The 12,466-nt window shown below is 52.7% G+C and overlaps 1 protein-coding gene and 1 long non-coding RNA gene across 2 annotated transcripts in view; both read left to right on the top strand.

Moving 5' to 3' along the window:
* Window positions 1-1,725: 1,725 nt before the first annotated feature.
* Window positions 1,726-5,890, top strand: LOC130149282 (uncharacterized). Its single transcript, XR_008821850.1, has 2 exons — window positions 1,726-5,595; window positions 5,732-5,890. It is a non-coding gene; the product is annotated as an uncharacterized LOC130149282 (long non-coding RNA).
* A 2,642-nt stretch (window positions 5,891-8,532) lies between these two features.
* Window positions 8,533-12,466, top strand: part of ADAP1 (ArfGAP with dual PH domains 1) — a 62,723-nt gene continuing 58,789 nt past the window's right edge. Inside the window, exon 1 of the mRNA XM_056334760.1 lies at window positions 8,533-8,880. Coding sequence (XP_056190735.1) covers window positions 8,796-8,880 — 85 coding nt within the window. The 5' untranslated portion in view covers window positions 8,533-8,795. The remainder of the gene's footprint in view (window positions 8,881-12,466) is intronic.

Here is a 12,466-nt window from a genome sequence, read left to right as displayed (position 1 = left end):
CTTTTCTGTTCAGGTCCTTATGAATTATGGCAGGGTCTGACAGAAGCAGTGGTGGAAAGGAGCCTTGCAAAAAGAGAGCAGGGGGGTGAAGAAACCAAGATTACCAAGAATGACCCAGGCTTTTACTTTCACCTTGATAGTTTTAAAAAGCAGGCAGTGGGAGCTGCTTCTGCAGCCCCTTTGGGCAACTGAGTCCTTTGACTATTTTAGTATCCTTCTAGGAGTTGACAGCTCTGATTTCTGGAGGATTTCTAGTTTCCTCACTGCGAGCATCTTGCTTGCAAAGCTGCTAATCAAGGGTAGCACGTGGGAAGGCAGTCACATGGGAGGAGGTGCTCTGCAAGGGAGTCAGGCCCAGTTTTGTTTGCTCAAATTTACATTTCTCTGTTATCAAACCCTGTTCTTGGTTTCAGCAGGGTTTGGAAGCACTGAATTTCTCCTTGGTGGGTGGGCAGGAGGACAATAGCACTACAGAATCTGGGACACCAGGACCGTCCTGAGGATTTGATGTGATGCCGTGTGCTGCAGCCTGCTTAGAGGAGCAATCTGCTGCCAAGGCACCAAGAGCTTTTCCCTCTGGGTTGCTCTGACAGCCCCATGGTAGCATGGCTTGCTGGATGGTCAAAAGGATTTCACCACACCAAGGAAGCCAGTTTTGGGGCAGGCAGACCCAAATGGGAAAAAAATTGCTGCTGCCACTCAGGCATTGCACAGAAGCAGCCGTGCTGAGAAAATTGCTGGTAACTCGGGGTGCTGAACCAAGCAGGAGCAAAACCCCCCACTGATAAATGAGCCTTTGCATCCCTGTGAGCAAGCCCCAAATAGGAAATCCCAGGGGTGTAACGAGGCTAGTTGCTTTCATCGCCAGGGTTGCCTCCCTCGGCTTTTGCTTTTTAGTGTGGACGTGGGAGTTGTGCTGTGCTGCCTTCAACCCATGGATTTAGCAGGCTCTCTTTAACCCCTTGTCCTCACCACCCATCACTGTGACCACACGCTCCAGGGTGTGCCTGCTGTTTGGCACATCTCCAGCGTGCATGCTCACAGCATTTGCTACGGCAGCATGTCTATCCCCCTCCCGCTATGCGTTCAAATTTCTGTCTGATCTAGAGGTATATGTGTACTGGGTCCATGCAGCGCAATCCCAGACTGGTACATGTATGGAGAGCACTGGTGATGCCCACGGAGCAGGTGTTAAACAGTCTGTGTGCACAGACATTGGTGTGAATGGTACTGGTGAGCAGAGTGTGGGTTTCGGTTTAGTTCCCCCCTCCTCAAACTGTGCTGCAGATGCCAGTGGGAAAGAGTGCCTGTCCGGTGGGAAAGAGTGCCTGGCATCAGGGAGGGGACATCTCTGGCAGGAGATGCATCCTGGCCTCCTCGTGTGGGGAGATGCTCCGCATGTGCACGTGCAGCGCAGAGAGGTAGCAGGAACCAGGTCGCTGCAGGGCTTTGGCAATAGATGTGCAAGTGCTGGTCAAAGGGACAGAAATGCCGAGTTTGCTGGCTGCTGAAAAACCACCAGGTGGGTGAAAAATGAGAGCATGTCTGGAACATCTACCTCCATCCTTTCAGCGTGCACAGCGGGAGACTTGCAGGTGTGGTGGTGCCGGCTAGAAGGACTCATTTGAGCAGATGGATGTCTGAATTAATGGCTTTATTTCAGCTTATTTTAGCAAGTAATATTCGGGGGGGGGGGGGGGGGTGTCTGGTGTTTATTGTTGAAACTGGAGCTGGCTAGTACTTTAGATCACAGCTCTAATCGGTTGGACTGACTTAGACAGTAAATCACTTTAGCAGCGCTAATAACACCAAGTGACAGGTATAGTAAACCCTCTATTGCAGAAATAACCTGGTCCTGCTGCTTCTTTGACTGGGGTTGGTGCTTCTGCTCTGGTTTGTTTATTAAAGCTCCTTCACCAAAAGTCGCCTGGGTGGCTGCTCCGACTCAGCCATTGAAATGGCTGTTCTGCCATTCCCAGCCTGGCTTGGGCTCTTTTTATAGCCTGCTATAAAATTGTTTATTTTTGCACCTGTTTACGAAGGCTTTTCGGCCACAGGGGTCTCATGATGTTGTTTTCATGGCTTCTGGAGCAGGGCCGCTCTGTTGTTGCTAGAAATAATTGCTGTTAATTAATTCTTTGCTGGTTTTTCTCTGGCAAAGCGTATGGAAATAAGCAAGTGAGCAGTATGCTCTGTATCTTGATGTTGTGGGAGCTTTTAGGAGGCATGCAGTGACATCCAAACAATCCCACCAGCAGCTAGAAGAAGGGTAGGACGTGGTCCTCAACTTTCTGTGGACAACATTGATTGGGGGGAGGCTCAATTACTATCTCCAGTTGTTCATCATCTTCCCTCAGGCCATTCTCTTTCTAGAGAGAAACCACAACTTTGTTTCCCCTGAATGCTTTATTCAAATTGCAGCTGAGCAATGTTACAGAAAGCGATTTGGTCTCAGCCGTCTGAGCCGGACCGACAGCTGAAAGCAGCAGTCCGTGATACAAGACTGCCTGCTGGGGCCTACAATTGCACTATTTTTTGCTTTTCCTCTGTGCCCTTTTAAAATGGTTTGTCTTCTTTCTGAGGGACTTGGGCTGTGCTGCAGAGACTTCCAGACCAGAAGTGTTGTGCTGGGCTCCAGCCCCGCTGTCCTGTGGTCCTGCCTACAGTGTCTCTGCCATCCTCTTTGCACTGGGTCCCTGGCAGGAGCAGCCAGCAGTTCCCAGGACCCCAAAGCAGGCAGCAGTTGGCTGGGCTGCTTCCTTCTCCACCCTGCAACAGGACATCATGCCATCCAGACTCCTGCTTGAATGTCTCCAAGCTGTTCCTGGAAGGATGAGCCATTTGAGCCAGGAAAAGATTAAATTATTGGAATTGAGCAAAAGCAATTTCCATGATAAGTGTTTGCCCTGTGGTTTGCACGTCGAACCTGTCCTGCTGCTGTCTGTGACTCAGGCTGAATTGATGATGGCCCTCTCTGAATAATCACTGTGACTTTTCTTGGAGGAGTTGATAGCCCAACATATGAATATCTTCACACATATGTTGGCTTTCTCCATACAGAACTTCCCCAGGCCTAAGTCTTTTAATTAGTATAAATCAGGAATAATCCTAAAAGCAGTGGTCTCCCACTGGTGTAGGTGAATTATTGACTTCATTGGTCTGATTTCATCTTCTGTGAGAGCTGAAGAGAGCCTGCCATTAGGCTGTAGAAATCAGCATAGCTCCAGTTGGGTGCCTGGTGACTGCCATGGAGCCAATTGCCCCAGCTGCCCCCTCCGCGTCGTATTTTACACTGTATGAAATGGGTTTGGTACAACAGCAACGGGACTGTAGCAGTGAGGGTTTTTTCTTGCATTGAGGTTTCCCCCTGTGCTGTGGAGTAGACGTACAAATATCCAACATCCTCAAGCTATCAATTACCCCCTCACTCCCTGGGATGTCTCTTGGCTCCCAACCACCCTGCTAGAGTGACTAAGCAGCCCCTGCGGCCACGTACCGATTTCCAAACCAGTCCATTGCTGTGGTGAGCCTGGCCAGAGCGCAGGCAGAAGAGAAACTGAAAGGATGTCCTGAGGACATGACAGGCTGCCACAGAAAAGTGGTTGGAGCTACTTTCCATTTTATTGTGGCACGGCTGTGAGAGAGCAGTTCTCAGCTCTAGGGTGTTGCAGAAGCCTAAAAAAATGGTGTGTAGGTCAATCAGCAGAGAGATTTTGCTCTGCATCCCCCTTCTTGTTGTCATTCTCCCCATTTCTTCTGCCTCACCGAGGATCTCTGTGGCCTGGTGTGCATGATATTACCTGCCCAGCTATTGCATCATGGGAGTGAAAGACTCCCCCTTTTTCACAGTGGTAACACTGAGCTTTGCAACAAAGTTAACAAATATGCAAATGTAAGGAAACCCTGATCTGCAAATTACTTGGCAGTGAGGCACTTTTAGAGTTGCGTGATGCCTTTCCTTCTTTGAGGGCCAGTGCAGGTGCAGAGCAGCTCTGCAGATATAGGATTTCACGTCTGTTATTTCTGTACCCTTGCATCATTTTCTCTTGCATCATCATCCTCTTCAAGTTGACCAACACATCCTAACCACACAGATGCAGTGCGTGTGCTTTTCCCTCTTCTACAGGAGAAAAATCTCACACGGTTCATAAAGCAATTTGATCAAAATCAGAGAAAGTTGGCATCAGTATCAGGTTTTCAGTTCAAGAGTTTTTAATTGCCCTGGTCTGAGCTTGCTGCTCTGTGGCATTCCTCCCTTCCAGCTGTAGCCGCTCTCGCTTTAACTGGATAACCCAGAAAATTAGATACACATTTTTCTTAAAGGAAAAATCTCTAGGATTTTGGATTCTTTCTTTTTTTTTTTTTTTTTTTCTTCTTTTGAACAGGAAACCATACTGCAACGGAAACGAGCTGCTTTAGCATGGGTGCGGGTGGCCAGTGCTATGGCTTGTTCACATAAACCTCCAGCTGCAAGAGCTGCCTCCCCTGCGGTGCTGAGGAAGCCTAAGGGATCCAGCCTGGTGTGTCTATTACTCTAGAGAGTTTTGCTTGAATGCAGTTGCAGTAGCATGAATTATTGATATTTCTGTTAAGGTTTGCTGTTCACACAGGAATTTGTAACACTTCCCCCCGTTATGCTGTGAATGCACTCCTGGGTCACATAAAGGGTTGAGTTTAACACCATTTTACTTGCATGGTTGTGACATTGATTTAGCCATTTCAGGGCTGGGGCTGCAAAATTAACTAAAAAACAATGTAAGCAGCTCTTTCCTGCTGCAGTCTCAGGGTGAAAGAAGCTAATATGGAAGGGCAAGTAGAAGGTATAGTTATGTCTGTGCATTTTCGGAGCATCACCACAAAGCTGAGGAAAGGTTCCCAGGAATTTCTGAGCATCCTTTGCCCTGACCTCAGAGTCCAGCGTTTCCAGAGGCTGCCCTTGCTGCCACTGTGCTTAGCACCTTAGGAGATCACATTAATAATGTCCGTTTCTAAGGCAACAACTTTGTGATTCAGAAAAGACAGAGTTAACAGCGTGTGTGTTTACAAACACATTATACACATAAATATGTATTTCTATACATATGTATAGAAATTTATATCAGACTTAACAGGTCACTTAGCAGTAGAGAGACAGAAAGCATCTGAATGAGGGTGATGTATTGACAGCGATAACTGGTCTCCAGTTTGGCCAGAGAATTTGTGAGAGGTAAGAGCAAATTCACGAAGCATCCTCTTGGCAGGTCATACCCCCAGGCAAAATGTGGGGACAAGCTCAGACAAGGTGTCCACTTCTGTGGGCATGGGCAGGAGGGGACAGTCCGACATGGACAAGCCTGAGCAGCAGTGCCCGTCAGCCTCCCGGGAGCCCAGCCAGCCTTGCTGGGGCAGCCTTCGCCCTTTACCCTGTGTGGGATGGTAGACTCTGACCCTGTCCCTGCTCAGCACCAGGAATCACAATCTTTAGAAGCCAATGTCCACCAGGAGAGCCTCACTGCCTGCCCTGGATCAGCACTGTGCTGACTGACACTGGAGCAACACCCAGCCTCTTAACCTTGGATAAACCAGCAGTAAATCCACAGACATACGCGTATATAGGTGACATGGAATCAAGCCTTTGATTTTCCACTGAACAAAAGTTTATCTTCAATTCTGGCTCATTTAGTTCCAACTTTTCTCTTTCTTCTTCCATGTCCCCTCCACCCACATGGGCTGTTTGTTTCCTGATGTGAAGTCTGGAGTAATTGTGATGGGACTTAAATGCTGAGTACCGCTATTGATCGACCCTCGCTGGCCCTGTTCTCCTGCTCCGCCCGTCCTTTATGAAATGCTCCCCTCTCATCATTGACAACAAGCTCTGTTATATTTGATTTTATTACAAGATATAAATTTCTGTCTGCAGCCCTGGTTTCCAGCACGCGGAGGAGAGAGAGAGGGATTGCCTAGCAACCAGGAGAACAAAAAATTAAGAGAATCAATAAGTCTTACTGGAAAGCTAAACAGACTTTAAAACCAACCCCCCTCCCTCCTCCCAGCCCCTGCCCTCGGTAAATTCATGATGATGTGCAGCATCCCGGCTATTGCATGAAGAATTCAGCAAGTGCATATTTTGGAAAAGCTGGTGTGCAAATGAAAACCCAGCCTAACCTGGCCTCAGGCAAAGCTCTGGTCCGGTGGGCGTTTACACCGACAAGCTTGAGTACAGCTCAGGTGTGGAGGATTGGGGATAAGATACTGTCTGGAGCTGGTTTTACTGGGGGGATGTCAGATGTCGGTGCTCTGCTCCAGGTTAGTGTTAGTGACCCAGAAGCTGGGGAAGGTGAGTGTCTGGATGCAGCAGCTCAGCTTCTCCACAAAAGGCCCCTGTGGGGGATTATGCCTTTGGTGAGCGTGGGAGTGGGTTTCCAGACATCACCAGCCTACACTTGTAAAACCAGCAAACCCCAGCACGATGCGTAACGCTGCAGTCAGCAAGGAACAGTCCAACATCAGTTTAAAACAGTCAAAAAATCAACTTGGTTACAGGTGCTTGTCTGAGAGCACATACGCAAAGGTCATTTAGGAAAATATATTCCGGGCAAGGGGAGCATTGTAAACGTACGCGGCCATGATTCTGCCCGTTTTTAAGGGTGTATGCTGTTTTCTCCCACAAAGTGTTGCTTGGAACCTGCTCACATTGTGTACATTTGCAGGACCAAGATGGTGATTTGGTTGTGGAAGTTGTCCAGGAGCTACTGGGACCTTCCTGCTGCAGACACTCCTGCATGCCCTGGACCTCATGGGGAGCATGAATGGCGTGAGCTGAGCTCGCAGGAGAGTGCTCTGCTTTGCTGGAGGAAGCAGAGATGAATGATTTGAATGGGGGACTTGCTCTGCAAAACCAAAAATGTTTCCATAAGCAGAGCTGTATAAACCACAGGTAGGTCATAGCAGCACCACACATGCCTGTGACCCATACCTGAGAGGAAGGTTTCAGCAGGGGTTAGAGCGCCAGCCTACAAGGCACAGCTCTGAACCCCTCCTTGGCCAAAAGCTTCCCACATACCCCCCTGAGTCACCCTCTGGTCCTTAGCTGGTAAAACATGGACAGGAGCTTTACCCCGTAAGTGGCATGAGATCACAGAGTCATAGGATGGTCAGGGTTGGGAGGGACCTCTGGGGATCATCCAGCCCAGCCCCCGCCACAGCAGGGCCGCCTGGGGCAGGTCACACAGAGCCACATCCAGGCGGGTTCTGAACGTCTCCAGAGGAGGAGACAGCGCAGCCTCTGCGGGCAGCCTGTGCCCGTGCTCCGGCACCCTCCAGGGAAAGGAGTTCTGCCTCGTGTTCAGGTGGAGCTTCCAGTGCCGCACCTTGTGCCCGTTGCCCCTTGTCCTGCCGCTGGGCACCACCGCAAAGAGCCCGGCCCCGTCCTCCCGGCACCTGCTCTTAAGGTGTTTGTAGACCTTGAGAAGCTCCCCTCAGCCTTCCCTGCTCCGGGCTGAACAGGCCCAGCTCTCTCAGCCTCCCCTCACAGGGGAGATGCTCCGGGACCCCCATCACCTCCGCAGCCCCCGCTGGCCCCTCTCCAGTGGCTACCTGTCTCTCCTGACCTGGGGAGCCCAGCACTGGACACCGCACTCCAGACATGGCGTCACCAGGGCAGAGCAGAGGGGGGGACTCGCCCTGCTGGCCACGCTCCTCCTCATGCACCCCAGGGTACCAATGGCCACCTTGGCTACAAGGTCACGCTGCCGGCTCCCGGTGGTACACTCATGGAGATACGTGGGTGGCTGCACCCTCGGTCCCAGCAGCACAGCCACGATGACAGGGGCCGGCTGCCACCCTGCCCAGGGCGGGGGGCGGGGGAGGGGGTTCTCCCCTGACACTCCCTTGACACCATGGAGGTGTATAAAAAGCGCGGGCAGATGCTGGGAGGACAGACCTGCCAAGGTGCAAGGATGGAAGGTGACAGTGATGTGTGCTCAGCAGGACGGCGGTGAAGGAAAGGCATGGGTGGGTACCAGTGATACGTTTACAAGTACCCCCAAAAGATGCTGGTATTACAGAGGCACCCCAAAAGCACTGCTCACTAACCCACCGGGGTGCTCCAGCCGGGAGACCCCACCCCGTGAGCGATGGGGTGCTGCAAGCCACCACCTTACCCAGCCAAAGACCTCCAACCCCCTCCCCAGTGATACACCAGTCCCTCTCTCCCGGTGGGTGAGACCTCCCCCCGGCCGGGTGGTGGGGCCGGGGCATGCACGGGCACCCCAGCTTCAGCCTGGGGCGGGACCGCCGGGGGCCGGGGACACCCGGGGGTGAGGACACCCGCGGTGGTGGGATGCCCTGACACAGGGGGAGCCCCACGGGGCCAGGGACACCCGGGGGGTGGGATGCCCTGACGCGGGGGGACCCCATGGGGCCGGGGACACCCGGGGGGTGGGATGCCCTGACGCGGGGGGACCCCCACGGGGTCGGGGCGCCCCGGCGACGAGCGGCCGCTGGAGGTCGCGGGCGAGCGGCGCAGGGAGCCGCCGGCCCCCCGGGCCCGGAGGAAGGCGGAACCGGCGCCGTGCCCGGGCGGGCGGCTGCGGCGGCAGCTCTGGCAGCGGCGGCGGGGCGAGGAGGCGGCCAGGGCAGGAACCGGCGCGGTGCGTCCCCCCGCCGGAGGCGTTCACCTTGCGCGGGGCGAGCGGGGCCGATGGAGCAGCCCGGGCGCGCCGCCCGCCTCGCCAGCGCCCCCCGCCCCGCGCCATGAGGCTGCCGTAGCCGCGGCGGAGCCCAGCGGAGCCCCGCGCCGCCCGCCCGCCGCCCCCATGGCGAAGGAGAGGAGCAGGAAGGCGCTGCTGGAGCTGCTCCAGCGGCCGGGCAACGCGGCGTGCGCCGACTGCGCCGCCCCGGGTAAGGGCAGGGCGAGGCGGGGGGCGCGGGCGGCGGCCGCACCTGCCCGCACGGCACGGAGCCGCACGGCTGCACGGAGGACGGCGGCGGGGCGGGGGGCTCCGCTCATCCCGGGGAGGGCGGGGGCTGCGCCCGCCGAGGGGGTGCCCGCCACCCCCCGCCGGGGGATGTAGCGGGGGATGCTGCGGGGCAGGGTGGAGGGCTGGGGGCGCGCTGCCGCCGTGCCCGCCGAGCCGAGGTACAGCCCCCCCCCCCCGCCCGGCTCCGCACCCGGCCGTGGCAGCGCTGATGTCATCCCCGGCGGGTCCCCGCGGTCTGCAGTGCAGCCCGGGCCTCGGTAGCCCGGCGGCGGGCGGGGGGCTCTGCCCGGGGAGAGGGCGGGGGGTGCCCTGGGCCGCTGCAGGCGGCTCGTCCCCCGCCAACAGCCCGGCCGTCGCCGCTGCTCCTGCCCTGGGGCCGAGCGCCCGGCGGGGGCACCCACCCCCAAGCCCGGGCCGGCGACGGGCGCCTGCCCCCGGCACCGCTCGGCCGTGCCCCTGCTCCCCCCGCGGCGCCGGGGGACCCGAGCGAGGAGCATCTTCCCCGCCCGTTGCGCCATGTGCGAGCGGGGGAAGCCTCTGCCCTTCCCGAGCGGGGTCTGCATGGCGTGGTGGGACCTGCCGCTGAGAAGCTTAGCAAATTGCATAGCGAGTCACTTTCATTATTATTATTATTATTTTCAATCACGATGTAGAAACATCTAAATTTGTATGGGCTTGAGCAGGATGGCTCTGAAGAGGTGCAGGGAAAGGGTGTGCTTTCCAGCCTCTGTCATTCTGTAGGTTAAAGAAAACCCAACGCTTCAGCTGAACCTTATTTTTTCCAGCTGTTGATCTATTTAGGATTCCAACATCTATTGGATACCACCCTCCAGTTCGTACCATTACCAGTGCTTTTATGTCTCTAAGCTACATCTTGGGACACCGCAGTTCACTTTCAGATGCGCTGCGTCCCCTGGGTACCTGGCTGCAAAGGACAAAGAACTTTCTGCGTAGCGCGAACTGCTTTGCAGCGCTGCTCTGCCTGCTCCCACCCATCTGCTGCCTGGCACTGCCTAACTGTACCAGCCCACCTCTGAGCTACCTGGCTGAGCACAGCTTGGGCTCACCAAAGAGGTGTCTGCCTAAATTTTTCCTTCCTGGAGAAGGCTTGATGAGCCTGGGCTATTCAGATCAATGGGGTGATCCTCCCTTGCCCTGTGTGTAATATAAAGCCCCTCTGCAAAACGGGAAGTTTCTCAGCATCAGCAGGGTGGAGGTGAAGCTGTAGGTTAGTAAAATAGATCACGTCAGGGAAAGAGGGTTGTTGTTAAAGGCTCCGAATGGGCTTGTAAAACAGCAAAAGTGCATTTTGCTTTTGGTGACATTTGCATGCAGAGATGTCTTAGTGAATCTGAAACTCGGAGAGGAGAATTTGGGCCAGTGTCTTTTGTAACGCAAGATGTGCTATATTAATACTATTCAGCCTCTCTTCTGAACCATCACGGCATTACTTCCCTGGGACTGGATCTCTGTTTGTCAACCCAATTTCTTTAGTGATCGTTTTGCTTCACTTTCTTTGGCAAATGAGGGCTACTCATGGTGCTGTAACGTGATTGTCCGCCTGGGAGTGACAATAAACTTGACATGCCCTGGGCTGCTTAACATAAAGTATATAACTTGTGTCTGTAGGTAATACATACCGTATTCAGGTTGAATTCTGTTACTCATCCCGGGCAGGTGTGGCAGGCCAGGTGTCTCTGAGTGTGAGATAATGCAGGATGGGTCCAGAGAGCCTCCAGCATGGGATGCGAGTACGTTCTTTGCTGAGAAGTGGGATGCACACAAAAATAAAGGGAAAAGCTGGAACTGTGTGGACAGCTAGACACGAGAAAAGTACCAAAGCAGAGAAAATAAAGTGAGAATGAAAGAAGAGGGAGGGCGAGGAATGAACAGAAGATGAGGAAAGCAGGGCTTGTGCTTTCCCACATGTGTGTATCATCATAGTGCTGATGTGGTGCAGATGGGGGAGATGCAAAAGGTCAAGATCCCTGATTAATTATTGCTGCTTCTCAGGTGGGTGTGTTTCTTTCCCTGAAACCCCCAGTTAGTGCGGGATCCATGATAAGAGGTAGCCATTTAGCTCAGTGATACTGATAACAAAGAACAGGATGGGTCAGAAATGTAATGGGAAAATTCTTTGTTAGTCACTTTAATTTGTGTTTTTGGAAGTCAGCTGGGTTTTCTTTTGCTCTTGGAAATATCTGTTTCAGAAATCAGCCAGTCAGTGAAAGTTGGTTTGTTTTTTTTTTTTTTCTTCTCTGCTGTCAAAAAAGGTATTTTCTTTTGTTACTGTTCTGGTACTTGGGTGAGGAGGCTCGATAGCCACAGCCCTGAAGTAACAGCTTGTCCCAGGTATTACATACTCGGGTAATAAAAACCTGGGTTCCTGATGCAGAAGAGCTCGCAGCTTGGCATCCTTCCAGCTAAGCTGTGACCGTGCAAAAAATCAAAGCTCGGGATGGACAGGGAGCATCAGGGGAGGCAGTGCTTTTCCTCCTAGGCTGTGTAACTTCGTCCCCTGCAGCGTCGTTGCATCTCCTTGGGGAGATCCAGGCAAAACCTGACGATGGCCTGGGTCTGGGCAAGAATTTGCCACTTAATTGAGGATTATTTTAGTGGCCAAGTCCTACAAGCAGGGCTGCTATGTTCAGGGCGTGTGTTCCCCTGGTTTGCACACAGGATATGTACACTTGCTGGGTGGAATGTGGTATTGAACGTGATGCTCAGGAAGGTCAGATCTGTGTTTTCCCCAGGACCAGTGTGTATGTCTGGCAAAAAATCTCTCGTGCAAAAGCAGAGCTTCCAAAAGCTCCTCCCAGATTTTGAGGGCATGTCTCAGGTAGGGAGAACAGGTTTACCGTGGCCCTAGCATGAAAGCTGGGGATGCAGAAAGGATGCTAAAGTAGAAACTGAAAATCTGAGTGGAACAAAACCTGGGAGGTTACATTTTTCACTTGCAGGTTTGGGGTTGGTTCTTTTGTTTTTAAGTTTCTACTTAGGTTTTTATTAATTGTATGTTTACAAAACCTTAATTTGCAGTGAAAGGTTGTTTTGGATAAAAAGTGTTTCAGTTACAAAAATGTCATCCATCTGTAATGAATAATGAGATTGTGTTAGCTACATCTTTGAGACTGAGTTCTGGGGTAGGAGCCACTGCAATAAAGTGGTTATTTGGGGCACTGGGTGCCCTGTCATTATGCACTTCTCTATTGGAGTCAGGGTCCGGGATGTTGGTTTGCAGCTGTTTGTTTTGGTGGGTTTAAAGATGTGCTTTCACAGTGAAGACAGCATGGTAAACGCAGTCTTAAGTGCAAACTGAGCAATCTTACTGAATTGCTGGTGTGTAATGGCTCTCATGTATTAGAATAATCTTTTTTTCTTCAGACTAATGTGGCAGTTCAGCCTTTTCTTTTTTTTTTTTTTTTTCTTTCCCTAAATGATTCTTTGTCTCAGGCAATCTTTCCTCACATCATGAGATGGATGGTTATCTCAGGGCATAACAATAC

This window comes from Falco biarmicus, chromosome 4 (genome assembly GCF_023638135.1).
Source record: "Falco biarmicus isolate bFalBia1 chromosome 4, bFalBia1.pri, whole genome shotgun sequence".
NCBI classification, from domain to species: Eukaryota; Metazoa; Chordata; class Aves; order Falconiformes; family Falconidae; genus Falco; species Falco biarmicus.
This window is presented reverse-complemented; position numbering and strand designations above follow the sequence as displayed.